The 19,233-nt window shown below is 39.9% G+C and overlaps 1 protein-coding gene and 1 long non-coding RNA gene across 3 annotated transcripts in view; one reads left to right on the top strand and one right to left on the bottom strand.

Moving 5' to 3' along the window:
* LOC115064047 overlaps nt 1-19,233 on the bottom strand; it is a 48,778-nt gene that overhangs the window by 1,976 nt on the left and 27,569 nt on the right. The gene's annotated exons all lie outside the window — the stretch shown is intronic.
* Nucleotides 17,613-19,233, top strand: part of Fmo2 (flavin containing dimethylaniline monoxygenase 2) — a 22,573-nt gene continuing 20,952 nt past the window's right edge. Inside the window, exons 1-2 of one of the 2 annotated variants that reach the window (XM_021198497.2) lie at nt 17,613-17,702; nt 18,062-18,199. In XM_021198497.2, the coding sequence (XP_021054156.1) occupies nt 18,068-18,199 (132 nt within the window). In that variant the 5' untranslated portion in view covers nt 17,613-17,702; nt 18,062-18,067. Of the gene's footprint in view, nt 17,703-17,860; nt 17,924-18,061; nt 18,200-19,233 lie in introns of those variants that run through there. The other variant, XM_029539167.1, reaches the window with a different exon arrangement.

The raw sequence follows: 19,233 nt of genomic DNA, 5'->3' as shown, positions 1-19,233 counted from the left end.
TTCAGGCTCCACAAAGTTTAATGAGCTTTGTAAAGGGAGTGTTTGCTTATGTACTGTAGTATAGCAACCAATGTGTTTTGCACAATATTAAATGAAGTATTTGATAATAAATGAATATAAGGAAATAGAGTTGTACCGATTGATACAACATCGTATGTGTAGCTCCTGTAGCTTATGTGTATGGCTCAGTGGCAGAGGGCCTGCCTGGTATACACAAAACCCTGTATTTAATCTCAGGACTAGAGAAAATGGGAAAACATCCCAACTGTGAACTTCAAAACCAAGATGGCCTCACTGATAAATTTCATCAAAAATTTGAAAAATCAAGGATACAAATTATGAAAAAGATCAGAAACGACAAAAGACATATTACTCTCCGATTAACTTTATGAGACTGACATCATTCTGAAACTTAAATCAAAACCACAAAAAAATTAAATCTAGATCAATGTCCCTCATACATATGCACACATACAAGCATTATTAACAAATGCAAAATAAAATTCAACAGTGTATAAAATTAACAACATATCATCAAGTAAGACATTTCAGCAAGAGAATGTTAGTCTTGTGGCTAATATCATTCACCTTACTAATAAATGAAACTAAACTAAAATGAGAAAACCATTTGAGATAAAGTAAGATCTCTTAGATGCAATGCCAAGCGCAAAAACTCCATTAAAAATTTTAAGTTAGACGCCATAATTTCAATATCAACTACTAATTTTACATATACTAAAAGCAAAATAAATGTCACAAACTATCAGAAGAAAAGTTGGATTTGAGAAGAAAAAATCCATAACAGTCAATCCCAGCTTGAGCGTAGGAGAGACACATTTTATTCAAAGACTCAAGATGGTTTCAAACTAGGAGTAGCTCCAAAGTGTTTTTGTGTATGCTCATGTTTGTGTGCACATGTGTATATGTTTTTATTTGCTGTTGTTACAGTGTGTGTGTGTGTGTGTGTGTGTGTGTGTGTGTGTGTGTGTGTAAGAGAGAATAGGAATAGAGTGTGGAATTCTTCACAATTACAGCATTTATGGCAAAATGAAATGTCCTTTAGTAAACATTTTATCTAACCAAATGGATAATGTTGATTGTCAATAAGCTCAGTTTAATGCATACCTATTTACACCTCTTGTTCACTTGGTCCTAGGTGATAGCAGACACAATCATGACCTTTGTCATTTTTACTAACCAGGGAAATAAAACACAAAGGACTACTCTGGAGTAGCCAAGGGCCAGGGAACACATTAGCCAGAGAAACATTTAATTCTTAGACTTTGGAGCTTAGCCTGCTCAATGTGAAATCTGTATTTGTGTATATATGTAGGTTCTGAGTAGGATATATTAATGATTAAATCTGATATAAGAACAAAGTCATTAACAGAAAAAGAAAGAAGGAAAGAAAGGAAGGAAGGAAGGAAGGAAGGAAGGAAGGAAGGAAGGAAGGAAGGAAGAAAGAAAGAAAAGAAAGAAAGAAAGAAAGAAAGAAAGAAAGAAAGAAAGAAAGAAAGGAAGGAAGGAAGGAAGGAAGGAAGGAAGGAAGGAAGGAAGGAAGAAAGAAAGAAAGAAAAGAAAGAAAGAAAGAAAGAAAGAAAGAAAGAAAGAAAGAAAGAAAGAAAGAAAGAAAGAAAGAGAAGGGGGAAGGAAGAAGGAAGCAGAGACAGAGAGAGAGAGAGAGAGAGACAGAGACAGAGACAGAGACAGAGACAGAGACAGAGACAGAGACAGAGACAGAGACAGAGAGAGAGAAGTTTAACAATCCATTAGTCTAGCAGCTAAATTGCTTTTTTCTGTTTCTGATGGCACAGAAGAAGCCACAACTCTTATGTTGCCCTTGGTGTTTATAAACCTGGCATAGGATAACATATGAAATATTAAATATTAAATAGAATAATATAAAATAATAGATGCATCCCTGAGATCATAGAAATTCAGTTTATTCTCTCCCCTCTGTTATTTTTTATGTTGCAGTGTCTGAATCATTTGCAAACATTTCTTCACTAATCCTTCAGGCATGTTCCTGTCTTCACTAATCCTTCAGGCATGTTCCTGGCTGTCACCATGATCCTGACCTATTTCACAATGAGAAAATAAAAACTCCAAGGCAGCCCGAGGATTAGAGGTAAAGCTGCTCCTCTTGCATCTTAATCCCATGTTCTTTCCAAACCTATCTGACTACCACTTCCTCTAAGCAGTTTATTAAGACACAGAGAACCAAAGGAACATTTTTGTAAACCCCACCCCCATTTGTGATGTGGGTAAATATTATTAAATGCATTGTGTCTGTTTTATTAATAAATGTAAATATATATACATACATAATGCATGCAGTGTATAAATGCATGTGTATATATTGTATATACACTATTAATACAAATAAAATGTGTTGAATCTTATCTATATGAAGGGTTTCCTACTTAATATATATAGGATGCTACACATGCATTTATGCACACTTAATAGATACAATATGTGTATATATATCTATATACAGTAAACAGCAAAAATTTTGATCAAGAATCCAAAAAGGGTATGAAGGGAATCAGTGTCCAGCAATACTCAAGTCAACTGCAAGTAAGATCTATGTCTTGGATGACAGATGTAGTTTAAATTCTCCTGATTCAATCTGTAGTGGATCTACCCTCCCTACACTATCTTGCCTCCTCTTAAATTAGTATTTGGACACACCAAGCATCCACTCCTGTTAAGGAACCTTCAGCTATCTGATTATCTCCAGCATTCACTCAGTGTGGTGATCCCTCATTCACGGAGACAAAAGCTAGCCCTGAGAGACAGAAAGAGCCCTGCAAATGCCAGGGTTAGACACAGGAGCCACAGCTAGGAATAAAGTACCAAATTGACTCCAAGCTTGAGGTTTAGTCACATGAGTATTAAAATGCATGAATGCACAAAATGAGTGAGTGATTGACAGTACGCTTCTAATCTGAAAGACAGAAAATGCCCCAGATATACATCGTGATGTAAAATAATACAAAGCAAAATATTTGAGATCAATTTCTACACGCAGACATGGAACACTTCAAAGGATATTCATATATTTTCAGTAAATATGTATTTCATATATTTTCCATAAGTGAGATAAGCAACAAACTAACTGCATTTTTTTCATTTGTGTAATTATACATATATGTATCTATAGTACATAAATGTTGTGTATACACAGACAGCCCACCTGTGTTTATCTGGAAATTAGACTTGGAACTGGGACTAATTTTTTCTGTTTACTTTTTTTGTGGTTTGAAATTTTTGAACAAAAATATTTTCATGTGTGACTTGTGTTGTTTTTTAAGATTTATTTTATTTGTAATTATGTGTATGTGTGTCCATTCATATGTGGGTATATGCATTTCTGTTCATGTGTTGAGGCCAGCAGTTTCCAATTCTCTGGAACTGCAAAATACCTAATGTGGGTACTGGAAACAAAACTGGGATCCTCTTCAACAGTAGTATAATCTCTTAACCAAAGAGCTATCTCTCCAGTTCCTTGTGTTATGTTAGTTAAGAGTTAACTTTGAAAAGGTATGTCATTCATTGTATATATGAATATATATGTTTGCATGCTTGCTGCTCAGGAAGAGGTAAGAAAAAGAAATTTATGTCATACACAAAATCCAGCCCCAACTGGACACTGTTTTCTTCCTTTCTGAACTCCTCATCATATGACTAACCAACCACACTCTGTGTTTGAATGAGGGAGAGATTTCTCCTCCTCCTCCTTTGGTCTTATTTTGTTTTTAACCAATTTTATATAACAGTGGTTACTGTGGCATGCTGAAGAACACTGTGATTAGTGAGTTATGTACTAACTGGAATGCACTTTATCAAAACACACAATTCTAGATAAACAAAATGTCAAGCCAAGCCTGTGGATAGGCAATAAGCCCATAGCACTCACTCTGTGAATAAATAATCTGAGACCAGAGATACCCAGAATGATAGAAGAAAAGATGCTTGCCCCATAAGGAATAGAGATCAATATAATGAAATTATGAGTGCTTCTGGTGACCTTATGACTGATGTTTCTAGAAAGATCACCAGATAAATGCTAAGAGGAAGAACAAGGTGGCACATGTTTATGTAGCACCAGCCACCTCCTGTTGCTTCTGCACACTGCTGTGTGGTATGACCACAGTATGTGCCTCTTCAAAACCCCTGAAAGTGTTCTCATTACTTCTTGATAGAACTCTTAAAGAAAGATAGAGATAAGGGAGAAACAGCATCAGTTTCTAGCCAGCTTGAGAAAAATATTAACCTTTCTTAGATTTCAGTAAAGGTCGATGGAGTCGTCATGGTATCGTGGAGACAGTGAGCTAGAGTTGGGAGTCAACTTAGATACCCTAAAGTGAAACCTCAGAGAAAGCTTTGGCTCTGATCACCTCCTGCCCTCCTTCCCCTTACTCTTCATTCCCCATGAGCGAGCTGGAGAAAATACACTCCTCTTCCCCAAGGTAAGCCATGGAAGCCAAACTCTTTCCAGAAAACCAGCCATGAAACTTAAAATATAATTCAACGCTTATCCCACTTGTCTTAACATTTGATGATAGGGAAACGTCTGATTTTATCTTCTTTGAGAGAAGGTCAGAAGATCCCCCATCTCAGAACAGTTCCAATCCAAGGCCAAAAGGGAAGGAATGGGGCACAGAGAGTCCAAAAAGGCTCTAAACAGACTGGCACTGCTGGCTCCTCCCTCCTTGGTCTATTGATCCGACATCTTACCCTTTTGCCTAATCACATTTGCACATGGTTGCCGTTTCTTCATCAAATCTATGAAAATGGAGCATTTACATTCATTCCCTGGGCCCCTGATCTCAGAACAATCAAGTCACACAACACTGTGATCAAATAAATGTATATAGACTTTTTCTTCTAATTGCCTCTTGTTACAGAAATATTAGCCATGATCCCTGAGAAAGGACATGAAGGAAACAATCTCTTCTTCTGACCACACCTTAGGTATGACTTCTGTTTTTAAATTGGAAAGAAACAAGGAATACAACGGATGTTTGACCAACTTCACAAAAACAAACTGCAATCAGTTACCATGGTAACACAAAAACCTACAAAAGAAGTATGATTATAGATGAGTATGTCTTTGGTTTAAAAAAAAAGTATTCTTCAAGGCATTTGCAAGTAACCATATTGTGTTGGTCTTATGAGAAATCATTTTTCAAACTCGTCTGTAACTGACCCTGGTTGTTTGAAGCTGGAAGAACCCTGACCACCAGCCATTTCAACCCAGGGCTCGCTCTTCTTGCTCAATGCTATTACTGTCAAATGCACGCTTTCAATTGCATAAAACTTAATTTCACTTTTATCCCCAATCATGTGAAACGTTTTCTTGATAGAATTATGTTACAAAACACTTAAGCTACTGTTCACTGCTAAACGTTTAGATTATTTAGTGTTTTTTCTATTACTGCTAATGTTGCCATAAACTGCTTCATGCTTGCGTGATGTTTATGTGTGCTCAAGAGTTTGCTCTTCCTCCCCACCCCCTTTTCTCCCTTTCATTTATCTATGTGGACATAGCTTTCACCTGTATCTTCCTTGTCTTTATGATGATAGAGTATTTTACTAGATTCCTCATCTAAGGGTGCCCTCTTGTATTTAACACTTAAGAGTGGGGGGGGGAATTCCTCCATCCTCCCCAGTCCTCCCCAGTCCTCTCCGATCCTCCCTTCTAAACTCCTTGTTCATCTTATAGGACATTACATTTTCCTTCTTTAACCCTTCACTTCCAATTTGCTCTGCTTCTCCGTTCGCTGGGCCTCCTCTAGAGTTAAGACACTGCATAAATAAATATCACTTGAGTCTTGAAATCTCTTTCCCTTTTATAACATAGCAATTTTTCCTAAGTATCTAAGAATTACTGAAAGTCTTTTCCAGTGGTCTGTGCTTAATCAGCTGTTTTTGTAATTTCATAATATACGGAGAACTTAGTTAGGCTGGAGGTTGCTCGGTGACCCCTAGAGGTTCCTTAGCTCCCATCACTTCATACACCTGTTTTCTTCGTTTATCTCTACAGCTTTGCAACTAGCATTGGGGAGAGACAGCAGGTGAAACTACCAAGTGTGATTTAATGATTTTTTTTTCTATCTTACCCACAGTTTCTCTGCAGTTTGGGCATATCCTGTATTCAAGCTATACTAGAATCTTTGGGTTTGGTTGATTGTTGTGGGATTTTTGTTTGTCGAGAAACTATGTTTTTTGCTCTCGTAATCTCAAGTCATTTCTTGTAGAAAGCCTGGCAAGGCATGGCTGCCTTTCCCTCACTAATACAATGCATTCATTAGTAGATTTCCAATGAGTAACTGTTAGCCCCTGCTGGAAACTTCTGGAAATTGTATGGGGCCATGAAGAAAGGAATATGTACTTCTCAAAAGGGTAAAACTCAAAAAGGCATCAGGCTTTTGGCTGTGTCTCATAATGAGCTCCAAGTACCCTCCAAGAATGGTAACTTATGCCCAGAGAAAAATCACATTTATTGGAGCAGAATTAGGACAGAATTTAGAGAGAACCAGACTGGGGTGCTCTGGGGGTTGCCCTGAAGTTTTAGAAAACAGCACACACAGCATTCGAGGCAACTCTAAACGATGTCACTTTTTAGAATCTGTGGTTGCTGCTGGCAGAGGTTGAACTGTCTTGTGAGAAAGGTATTGTGTGCGGCCATGGTCTCTGAGCGGTTTGGAGAGAGAGAGCCCTGGCAGCAGAGGATAACAATATTTCAAGGTCAGTTGTAAAATGAGGGGTGTCTACAACCCAGACTGAAGGTCAGATAGAGGGGGGATTGAGACCTGCCTAACAGTGGGTTGTCTTAAGCGGCCCAAGCCAATGCTACTTCTTTTTTATTTTTGTCCCTTGACAAAAGTAAGCAAAAAAGTTGCTATCTAAATATGTTAGCTCTATGAGAAGCCAATTCTAGTAACAACTGTAAGTTACTGTCTATATTGAGCTGTTACCCCAAGCTTTTGTTAATTCATGGTATTGACTGGCAATCCAGGAAACAAAACTCAAAATGACAATGAGATATCCTTTTACAATTTTACTATACAAAAAATTTAATAATAATCTGAGGCAGTCATACAGACTGAGCCTCCTGGTTGGAGGCACAGTGTGGATATAAACGTCTGGAAAACTGACTTGTCACTATGTAGCAAATTTGAAAATATCCATATCTCAAAACCTTTGCCTTTCACAGCAGGTCATGTCCTGCGTACCAGAAAACTTCGGACGGTGCACAGGGAATCAAGTGCAAGGATGCTTATGGCAGTGTATGTACTAGAAATGGAATAGTCTAAGCATCCAGCGGATAATAACTAAATTGTAATCTGTCTATACAAAAGAGTTTCACACATTTGGAGGAAATCAAATAATTCATAAAATTTATAAACATGGTTCTGGGTGTTATGGTACACCAGGAATGCCAAGCAGAAGGAAGCAGAGTTCAAGGCCAATCTGACCGACACAGCAAGTGTGAGCCTGAGCTGCACTGTGAGACTATCTCAAAAAGATAAATAGAGGAGAGGAAAGAAAGAAAAGGAGAGGAGAGGAGAGGAGAGGAGAGGAGAGGAGAGGAGAAGAGAAGAGAAGAGANAGAGGAGAAGAGAAGAGAAGAGAAGAGAAGAGAAGAGAAGAGAAGAGAAGAGAAGAGAAGAGAAGAGAAGAGAAGAGAAGAGAAGAGAAGAGAAAGGAGGGAGGGAGGGTGTGGAGGGAGGGAAAGAGGGGTGGAGGGATCAAAGGGGGAACCATGGAGCTTACTTACAGAGAGGACTGAGGAAAAACTGAATTGAACAAAAACACACATATTGTGATATATTTCTATGTTACTAGATGTTTTGATTTGTGTATGTGTAGCAAACATATGCAGGAATATGAAGCAGACTGGTTTCTTTGGATCAACATCATAAGGAATACAATCCGAGAGAAGAGCAAAAAAGTCTTCGGCTGAGGAGGAAGCGCATGATCATGAATAATGTTACAGCTTTAGCATAGCACAGCTATTTTGTAATGTATTTATGAACACCGAGAATGCGGTTACATCCCTACCCTTCCCATGCACATAAAGCATATGAAAGCGATAGTAAACAGAATTCAGCATCATGACAGACAGCTCCTTACAAAGATCAAGAACAGAATCCTGTCCAGACGAAGAGGCCAAATCAGAAGAAATTGATTATTTCTCAGAATTACTATTTATAAATTTCTATTTGTATATAAATAGAACTTATTTGTATGTATACATAAATGAAAAGTTTTCCATTTGCACATATATTTCTATTTCTATATATAAGTAGAAAACCCCATTAAAGTGGCTGAAAAATTATTAAAATAATCTAGCTATGACTGGCTAGCATATATTAGTCCAGCATCTCCATTAAAGACATATATATATATATATATATATATATATATATATATATATATATTGCAATGGCAGCTGGGGAAAACTCTAAGAAGGAAAATTCCCTAAGGATGGGTCAGATATTGTCTCGCTGTCCACTTGAGACAAATGTCAGCCAGAGAGCAGCAACCAGTGAGAGGCTGGGTTATGCAGAAAATCTTCGTGAACCCCAAAAGACCACCAAGGAGCTAATTCCCATGCAATCACATTAGGGTCTCTTTACTCAAGTTCAAGCTTAGGCTCCCCACCAACCCTGACACAGCAGGAAACTGCAGCCCTGAGCCTACGTTTAGGCAAGCATTTATGGATTGCAGGGCCATTATGGCCTTTAACACTATTGGCTGGTTCTGGAAACCAAACCATAAACTTAACTTCTGCTTTCCTTCTTACTGGTGGTTGTTTGGATGTGAAGTGTCAGGGGTGGGTTTGTAACCTGGGGGTACAGTTTTGTTGGGGAATAACCTGGAAACTGGTGCTAGATGCAGGTTTTGTTGGGGGATAACCTGGAAAATGGTGTTAGACACAGGTCTTGTTGGGGGGTAACCTGGAAACTGGTGCTAAGTACCAGCCTGTTAGTTAATTTCAGTTCAGTCTTAAGTCAGGCTCTCTAAATGGAGTCTGAATCCAAAAGATTTGGTCTCTTGTCTGGACTTCTGGAAATTGTAAGGGGCCATAAAGAAAAGAACACTTCAAAAGAGTAAAACAAAACAAAACAAAAAGGCATCAGGCTTTTGATTGTGTCTCATAATGGGTTCCAAGCACCCTCCAAAAAAGATAACTTACTCCCTTTGCAGTAAAACAGACTAAAACTAAAATAAATGGAGTGTTTAAGATGTGAGATGTGGGGGTGGAGGGAAGTATTTCTTATGGTGAAAAGAAAACAAAGATTAACAGACAATTTTGCAACTGAAACTATGGTAGCCAGAAAGCAATTAAATACTATTCTAACTGCTGTCTTTAAAGATGTACTGCCAAACTAAAGTTCTATACGAGCCTTCAAAAGCAATGGAAAAACAGTTCATATTTTAAAATAAAAACAAAAAACAAAAACAAAAACAAAAAGTCACCAAAAGAGCCCCACAAATGAAACAGATGCTGGGGTGAAATGTAAAATTCTATGGTGTAAATAGAAAAACATCAGTATCACTCTGCATGAACATTAATTGTACAAGACTAAACCATCTGGCACAACGTTAAACACAGGAATAACAAAACATATGATAATAGTGCTTAAGATGGTGTAGGGGTAGAAAGCATAGAGTGTTAGAAACACTTATTGTTGTCTTTAAAAAAAAATCTTGCCCTTTAAAAGGAAAAGGATGTATATGTTAGTCCTTAAGAACATATTTAAATGTGTGGTAGGAAAGAAGCTAGTTATATAATAAACAAGGAATTAAAAATGTTATTAAACCCATTCGGCATAAAAGTGCAAAGTAGAACACATAATACAAATGCAATATAAATAGTAAAGCAATGTGCAACATATTCATATTTCAATTAAAGAAAAATATCAAGTTGCATTTTCAAAAAGCTTTAGCTGTGGAACTCATTTTAAACAGAGAAACCTGTAAAAAATTGTCACAGTTTTTTTTTCCAATTTTTATTAGGTATTTACTTCATTTACATTTTAAAGTCCCCTATATATTTTAAAGTCCCCTATATTTTCTTCATTTACATTTCAAATGCTATCCAGAAAGTTCCCTATACCCTCCCCCCACTCCGCTCCCCTACCTCCCCACTCCCACTTTTTGGCCCTGGCATTCCCTTGTGCTGGGTCATATAAAGTTTGCAAGACCAAGGGGCCTCTCTTCCCAATGATGGCTGACTAGATCATCTTCTGCTACATATGCAGCTAGAGACACGAGCTCTGAGGATACTGGTTAGTTCATATTGTTGTTCCACCTACAGGGTTGCATCCCCCTTCAGCTCCTTGGGTACTTTCTCTAGCTCCTCCATTGGGGGCCCTGTGCTCCATCCAATAGCTGACTGTGAGCATCCACTTCTGTTTTTGCCAGGGACTGGCATAGCCTCACAAGAGAAAGCTATATCAGGGTCCTTTCAGCAAAATCTTGCTGGTGTATGCAATAGTGTCTGTGTTTAATTGTCACAGTTTTATATGGAAACTGAGTCTAGGAAAATGTTAGCATATGATGACCTATGCGAATGAGTAGGTTATTCTATGGACTTTGAATATTTTCTGTCAATTATAAGTAATCCTACTTAAAGCTACTATTCCCAATGTGCCTGCTGAGAAGACCTGGGTATTATGATAAAAATCCAGCCTAGCAACTAGAGAAAGTACCCAAGGAGCTGAAGGGGGATGCAACCCTATAGGTGGAACAACAATATGAACTAACCAGTACCCCCTGAGCTCGTATCTCTAGCTGCATATGTAGCAGAAGATGGCCTAATCCGCCATCATTGGGAAGAGAGGCCCCTTGGTCTTGCAAACTTTATATGACCCAGCACAAGGGAATACCAGGGCCAAAAAGTGGGAGTGGGGAGGTAGGGGAGCGGGGTGGGGAGAGGGTATAGGGAACTTTCTGGATAGCATTTGAAATGTAAATAAAGAAAATATCTAATAAAAAAATCCAGCCTAGCTCTTCCACAGACTTTCATTAAATTAATTATCTTAATTAATGCTTACCGAACACACCTATCGCCACACCTGCTGCTTCTGAGATGAAGGAAGTGTTTAAGAACATATCTCAAGACCTTAGATGCCAGAATTCATAGCCCTCTTATATGAATTTCGACATTTTACCTAACTCATCTATACTTGGGTTTTATCACTCAAATACTACTGCTAACAATATTTAGCCTTTCACTGGATTGTAAAAACAATCAAGAAAATTGTTGTAGGCAAAATTTAGACCATCTCTGGTACACTGAAAATACTTCATAAAGGATGGATACTCTCAAACTTCTGCCTCCTCTGGTAAAGATACCTCCCCTCTTTGTTCCCAGATTCCACCACCAGTTCTGGACCATAACTTCTACCCTGTTTTATCAATACAACAACCACAAAAAAAATCTACTTTTCAAAACTTTTGTCAAGATATAATCTTTAGGTATTCAAGGTCTTCTTAGATATTATGTCAACTACACAAACAAAGAAAAGGAAAACATACATATATTGTACTCTATCAAACCTAAAATGTTGATGATTCAAAGAATCAATGAAGTGAAGAGATGACTCCCTGGAGTGAAAGATGGGAGAGTATCATGCATTTTATAAGAGATTCATCTAAGATACAGAAGGAAGGCTCAAGATTCAATATTAAGTAAGACTACATGGGCAAACATTGAATTAAACATTTTTTCCACAAAGATATTTATGTAACCAAGTTCATTTAAATATTGCCAACATTATTTTCCATAAGGAAAATGTAGGTCAAATCACAATGAGATTTCACTTCACATCCACTAGGATGATTATAAATGGAAAAGATGCACAATGAATGACAAGTGTTTGGAAAAATATAAAGAAATTGGAACCCTCGTGCATTGCTGACTATAGAAACTACCCCAAAATCTACCAATTATTGAATAAATAGATAGTATGAATTTGCTGAACATCATAACAGATAATATCAATTATTGAATTAATAAAGATAGTACCCATACAAAAAATAGTACTCAACAAGAAAAAAAAAAACAGTGAAGTCTTAATATATGCTACAACATAGATGAACCTTGAAAATGTAGTGAAAAAGTCCAGGAACCAAAAAAACATGAATTATATGAGTCAATTACATGAAATGTTCAAACTAGATTAATCTAGCCAGGTGTGATAGTGCCTGCTTTGAATCTCAGCACTAGAGGGTTAGGCATAGTGGACCTCTGTGAGTTCAAGACTAACCTGGTCAACTAAGGTCCAGTCCAGCCAGGGCTACACAATGACAGCCTGTCTCAAAAAGAAGAGGCAAATTTATAGAACTGGAAAGTCAATTAGTAGTGCCTAGGGCTCAAGGTAGAATACTGACTGTTGGTGGCAAATGAGAACTCACAGAAGTTCTTTGTGGGGTATGAAATGGTTCTAAAATTGGTTGTTGTGATGATTCTGCAACTGTGAATTTAGCAACACTACTGAGTTTTACTTAAAACTGGTAAAATAGATGATATCTAAACTGTTTCTCAATAGAACTGCTTTCTAAGCCTGGGCTCAGAATGCTTCCCCAACTCAGGGCTGTCACAGACCCACAACTTCTGCAGGTCTCCTATGCCACTCTGCTGAAGTGTCAAAAGGGCGGTAACCAGTCTGCTCAGTCCATTCTGCTGATCCTGAAGCTCCCAAGGGATCATTTCTCTCAAGGGCTGCCCCAGAAAATGTAGGGCATACCAGAAGTGATGGCTCTACAGGCATCACGAAGCAAACTCAGATGAGCTAGCTCATCCGCAGAAGAACTAGTTTGATTTGTGGCTCATTCAAGCTCTAAAGTCATTAAATGGGAGAGCCTCTCCTCCCAGTTCATCGCTCCTCAGCAAAGGCAATGGGGTTTGAATATATCTGTTAAATAACAACATAGTCAAAAACAAAGGAGGAAAAAAAAACATTGGCTGATCGGCATATTCTCCTCACAGGAGTTGTCAATGAAGGGGATGTGGACTCTTCCAAGAGGTCTGTAAGGGTCAGTCCCGGCCATGTGACCATGTGGATCTGTGAAAAGGGCCTTCCAGTACACACAATAAGCACATCACTTTCCAATCTATGGCCTCCTCTGTATCTTTGAGTTTGGAGCACTGACTGATAACAGCAAGATTTCTGACCCTAGCCCTAGCCTTAGTCACAAGCATCCCACGCACACACCTGCATCCCGTGTGACCTGGGAACACTTAATTGGCTGATCTGCTTGAGTATGCACAGCAATAGAGAGCTCCCCTCTTACAGGACATCTCTCTATATTTGTACAGCATTGTGAACTAGAATAATCTTCCTTAGAGCAAAGTAAACTCAGTTGCTCTGCAGCATTTGTATCTGTGGTCCTCAGTGGACTGTTACTTTAACTAAAACTGGCTCCAGTGAGCTGGTCCATCAGTCAGTCTTGACTGGGGAATTTCCTCTTGGCGAAACACAACGTTTCTTGGGAGTTCCTCATATAAAGATATATTGTAAGACACATACTGCTCTCCTAACTATCCCTAAACTCCCTAGTAACATGGAACACATTTCCACTTCTATAAAGGTGGGTGGCAGAGCCTATAGACACAGGCTAGTAAAATGAATTAATGAATGGGAAAGTGTTTTTACAGTGCAGAATACTTTGTAACTATAAAACACCATTAAAATATACCTGTCTCCTGGTAGGCAACTTGACTAAAGGCATTAGAAAGATACAACTCAAAATGTGGTCTAAGGACACAGCTGGAGTCACAGGGAACCTTGTTAGAAATGATCTGGGCCCACCTCATAGCTGTTAAAAAATCCACATGTGTGTTACAAGATCTCCAAGTGTTTCCTGTGTGCATTAGACTTGGAGGAATATGCCTTAGCCTCAAAAAATGCAGACGCTTCCACTCAGCAATTCCTACCTCAAGTATCCAGAGAAAACAATTAGCTAAGTGTGGACGAGATGGATAAAATGTGCACAGTGCTTTTGTAACAGCAGAAACTTGAAACAATTAAAGGTCTACTAATTGAAAATTGCCCAGAGACCCCACTGAACTGCTCCGGGTATACATGTGTTCTCCCAGGGAGCTTGTCTGTACAAGCCACGCCTAGCTACCATTTGCCTGCCAGGACTAGCTCTGTAAAGCAAGCCTGCCAGCTGGCACTAGTGGCAAGAAGATGCCGGTGCTTTGGCTTTGAACAAAGGTATCAATTTAGCTTGACACAAAATGCCATTAGTGTCCCCACCTGAGAACCATATCATCCGTCCCATCCTCTCCCACGGCTTCAGTCCATTAAAACCTGTGCTAGCCATAAGTAGCAGATGTGCAGCTTGGTCTTCACGTGGGTCGTTCACGTGGGATTTGTTCTTCTAGCTGTGCTGCCTTGTCTGGCCTCAGTGGGAGAGGATGCCCCTAGCCTTACAAACTTGATGGACCCAGAGGGACGCCTGCCCTCTCAGACAAGAAGGGGAGGAGGGAAGGGAAAGATTGTGGGAGGGGTGACCAGGAGTGGAGCAGTGAGCAGGTTGTAAAGTGAGTAGTATAAATAAATAAATAAATCTGTGCTAGCATGTCTAGTTGTTTTTCCTTCTGTGTATAATGGTCAAGTGCAGTTATTAGCATCAGGCTTCTACAGAATTATAATAATTCAAGGAAGATGACGAATATACAACTGAAGGACCATCTTCATTATTAGTTGTGGGTTCTTCGTAAAATCTATGACCTTGACTGCCTTTTTCTTTGTGGCTGAGAAATGTGTCCAGTTCCTTGATATCTTAGTTGCTGATTGTCCCCTTTGTGGGTCTCCTTCTCTTGTCATACAGTCACTCAGTTTATTCACAAGAAGCCTGCCATCATTCAGTTGAGTACATTTTAGAGAAAATGATGGAGTTCCCTAACACTTCTAGAGAATATGACATTCCCTAACAGTTACCATCATAAGGCTACCCTTCTCCTCGGCATGCTACAGTTCTCTGCTTTATTTTTCTCCACAGATCTCAACCCCAACTCCTGCTCATTTTGTTTTACTAATTGGCAGTCTGGTCCCCCTCTAGCAACCAACATCTACAAGCCCCAGAAGTTTTGCTGTCTGTTCCCTACAGTAACTGCAGCATTTGACAGTGTCTGGCACCCGGGAAACCTTTGAAATCTAGTTAGTTAATTCGTGTGAAGAATCACAGGGGCCCTGAGAGCCACTGGTCTTCCAGAATCAAAAACTAGAGGTCTTTCCTTCACTGTTTTGACTACATCCAAATGCACAGAGCCTTTCAGCTTTCTGAGTAAGCACATGTGCACCCATACACAAGGTCTACCCTCTTCTACCTGTTCCAGGTCAAGGAGGGCAGTGGAGGGAAAGATCTTAGAAGTCACAGTAGGTCCATGCAAGCCAGCAAACAGATGAGCTGAGAAATCAATTGAGACATGAATCTAGGCTAGGAAATGCGTCAGTACGGAGTGCTAAGACCCAGAAGTCACGAAGCCTAAGAGAACCAAAGCAGGACTAGAACAAGATTCCATGGTGTCAGAGACAGCCTGTTCCTCAAGGCACAGTGCTACGCAAGAAAGAATGACAACCACTCAAAACGAAGTAACTGTTAGATGAACAGCTAGCACCAGCAGCCAAAGGGAATCCATGCAACCATCAAAAAAATGCCCTTGTCTAAACTTGCTGGTAGAGTGAAAATGTTAAGTTGGAATTTACACTTGGAGTGTGATTACATTTTTGCTTTTATAAATGTGTTACATACAACTCAGTGAAAGTGAATCTAAGAGGACTTATTCAACAAAGTGTTTACCACACAAGCATAAAAACCTAAGTCCAGATCCCCTACACCTACATAAAATCCAGTCTCGGTGGAATGCATCTGGAACCAAGCACCAGGGAATTGAGGATAGGAGAATGCCTGGGGCTCATTGTCCAGAATGTCATTACCAGTTGGTGAGCTCCCAGGCTAGTGGGAGAGCCTGCCTCAAAGAATAAGGTAAATAGTAACTGAAGAACCAACCAGTACCCTCAGAGCTCCCAGGGACTAAACTACCAGCCAAAGAGTACACATGGAAAGCTCCTGCCGCATATGTAGCAGAGGATTGCCTTATTGGACATCAATGGGAGGAGAGGCCCTTGGTCCTGAGAAGGCTCGATGCCCCAATTTAGGGGTATGCCAGGACCGGGAAGCGGGAGTGGGTGGGTTGGTAAGCAGGAGGAGAGGGGAAGGGATAGGGGATTTCCAGAGGGGAAACCAAGAAAGGGGATAACATTTGAAATGTAAATAAGAAAATAGCTAATAAAAAATTTTAAAAAGAGGTTTTAATGTGTCAGTGAGGTAGCTTAGTGGGTAAAGGCCCTTTCAGTCAGCCTGATTTGATTCCAGGGACCCACAAGGAAAAGGAGAAAACCCATTCCTCCATATTGTCCTCTGACTTCCAAATGTGCACTGTAGCAATGCCCTCCGAAATAAATAAAACTGTAATAAAATGTAGAAAAAAAAAACCTCATGTTTTCTGGCCTCCACCTCCGTGCAGAAGTTGGTGCATGGGCACACATACACATATAATAGATGGAATAAGTTGCCAAACGCCAATGGTGTTTGTTGTAGGTATCTCTGGATGGGATGGGATGGTAGGGGTGGTTTTAATTTCTTGTTATTTATCTACTCTTTTCAATTTGCTAATACACATTGTCTACACTGGTGACAAACGCAATTATTTAGACCATCTGAATGCTCTGTGTTCAGTGTTTCCGACCTTAGGAAGTTCATCTCTTGCTTAATTTTTTTTCAGCTTTTTTTTTTCTTTATTTACATTTCAAATGCTATCCCGAAAGTTTCCTAAACCCTCCCCCCACCTCTGCTCCCCTACCCACCCACTCCCACTACTTGGCCCAGGCCTTGCCTTGTGCTGGGTCATATAAAGTTTGCAAGACCAAGGGGCCTCTCTACCCAATGATGGCCAATTAGGCCATCTTCTGCTTCATATGCAGCTAGAGACACAAACTCAGGGGGTACTGGTTAGTTCATATTGTTGTTCCACCTACAGGGTCGCAGCCCCCTTCAGCTCCTTGGGTACTTTCTCTAGCTCCTCCATTGGCGACCCTGTGTTCCATCCAATAGCTGGCTGTGAGCATCCACTTCTGTGTTTGCCAGGCACTGGCATAGCCTCACAAGAGNCCGCAATATCAGGGTCCCTTCAGCAGAATCTTGTTGGAATGAGCATTAGTATCTAGGTTTGGTGGCTGATGGTGGGTTTTTTCAGCTTTTAGGAACTTTATTTTCCTTCCATCTCTTTTCCCTTTGCTCCAACCCACTCAGTGGCCTGCGCTGTGGGAGCTGCTGACCAGTCCTCAGTGGCTGGCTGTGCACTCCAGTCTTCCGTGGGAAACTGCTGGATGGGCACAGAGGGAACGTGCACAGCCTCAGACCAGTCGGCCACCTCACGCCCGAGCAACAGTGAACTCAGGAGCTGGTGCAGTCCATTCACCCTGGAATTCCTCCTTGGTCACAGCCTTCTCTGTGATGAAGTCCTTAGAGGTTCAGCTGACTGAGCACACAAGCTCCTCCCACTTCTCACAGCCTCCTCCACCTCTTAAAAACTCCCAGCTCCCGCACACAACCCTCAGGGGGAACTCTTCTGCCAAGGGGACAGTGCTAAAAAAGCACAAATAAAGGTAAGGATGATGGCTGGGAACAGAAGCTGAGGAGGAAGTTCTCGGGACTCCAGAGAGCACAACCAGCTTTGGCTCACAACCCCGGGACTACTTTGTTGAATAACTTGGCTTGCTCAAACAGATTCCTTTTTAATATTAAGCCAGGACTTGGTAAACACGTTTACAATGAAGGTCATATGACCAGACAAGTTTCTCTGAAGGGGAGGAAGAGTGCAGATTTGGTTAGTGAGGCATTTTATTCAATTAGTGCCGCGTATTAAATTACCACCCATCCCGTGGTGGTAATTTACCTGACCACAGGGCAGGATCCTCTTACCCTTGTCCTCGCTAAGCACTAATGACTGATCAACTATTGACAGGAGACAATGGCAAAAAAGGTTGCGGTGATTGGAGCAGGGGTCAGTGGCCTGATCTCTCTGAAGTGCTGCGTGGACGAGGGTCTGGAGCCCACCTGCTTCGAAAGGACTGAAGATATCGGAGGACTGTGGAGATTCAAAGTAAGTGAGACTTTTCTTACCTCAGAAGAGGTCACGCTGAGATCGCAAGGAGGCTGGTGGGCCTGATTGAAAGATATCTTAAGCAGCTCTGATCCAATTTTATTTTTATTTATTTATGCAGCTAGCCAGGAAATGAACTCAGACTGGCATCTCTCCCAGGTCAATACTGTGCCAACCCATGTGATCAATTCAGGGATGTAAGGAACCTTCTCTTTAAAATCCAGCTAATGCAAAACAGCCCGTGTTTTTATCATTTTCTGACAAGCCAACTAGATAATATGCTAATATTAGAGAGCACTTTATAAAATTAGAGAGGGGGGGTGAGGTGAGCTTGGGTAGTCCAGTGCCACAGCATGAAGTAAATAGAATTATATTTATGGCATCACCTCTAATCATTGAGCAGAGTGCTTCTTCAGAGAACGGACCCCTATCACTGCTGACTTTATTTTTCTCTGAAAATTAAGCCATGTTTGTGTCCTGAGTTTTTCTGGTTATATTCTAGTATAACTGCTGTGAACCTCTTTATTTCGTACTTTCTATTAAACAAAGTCATTCTATTCACTAGCTGTCATTCAAATTTTTATTAACAGATTCACAGACAACTATAAAGACTCATGGTCTGTGAATAAAGCTACTTACATTCTCTCCTGAGAGTGAGAGCATGTGCCTAGAGCCCCACCATGAGAGAGAGTGAGGCAGGAGGATTAGAAACTTAAAGTCAGCTTGGGCTACATAACAAAACTCTGTCTCAAAAAGAAAATGCATGCGCTATTTTTTCAATATATATTGCTTGGCAAATGGTACACAAGTGTCAAATGAAAATGTATTGATCCGGCTGTGTAAACACAGAGTTGATGATGGAGAAATTGACCTTTATATTATATGGATAGCTTCATAGAAAGAAATCACATTAGTAATAATCATTGATTGATGAAATCACAACTTTTCCCAAGAAAGTCAAATAATGTGTGGTCATTCCTGTCTTAATTGATAACATTTTATCTTCTCCACTGTCAGCTCATACACAGAATTTT

This window comes from Mus pahari, chromosome 5 (assembly GCF_900095145.1).
Source record: "Mus pahari chromosome 5, PAHARI_EIJ_v1.1, whole genome shotgun sequence".
NCBI lineage: Eukaryota > Metazoa > Chordata > Mammalia > Rodentia > Muridae > Mus > Mus pahari.
The sequence above is the reverse complement of the archived record's forward strand: the minus strand, read 5'-3'. Positions and strand labels throughout refer to the sequence as shown.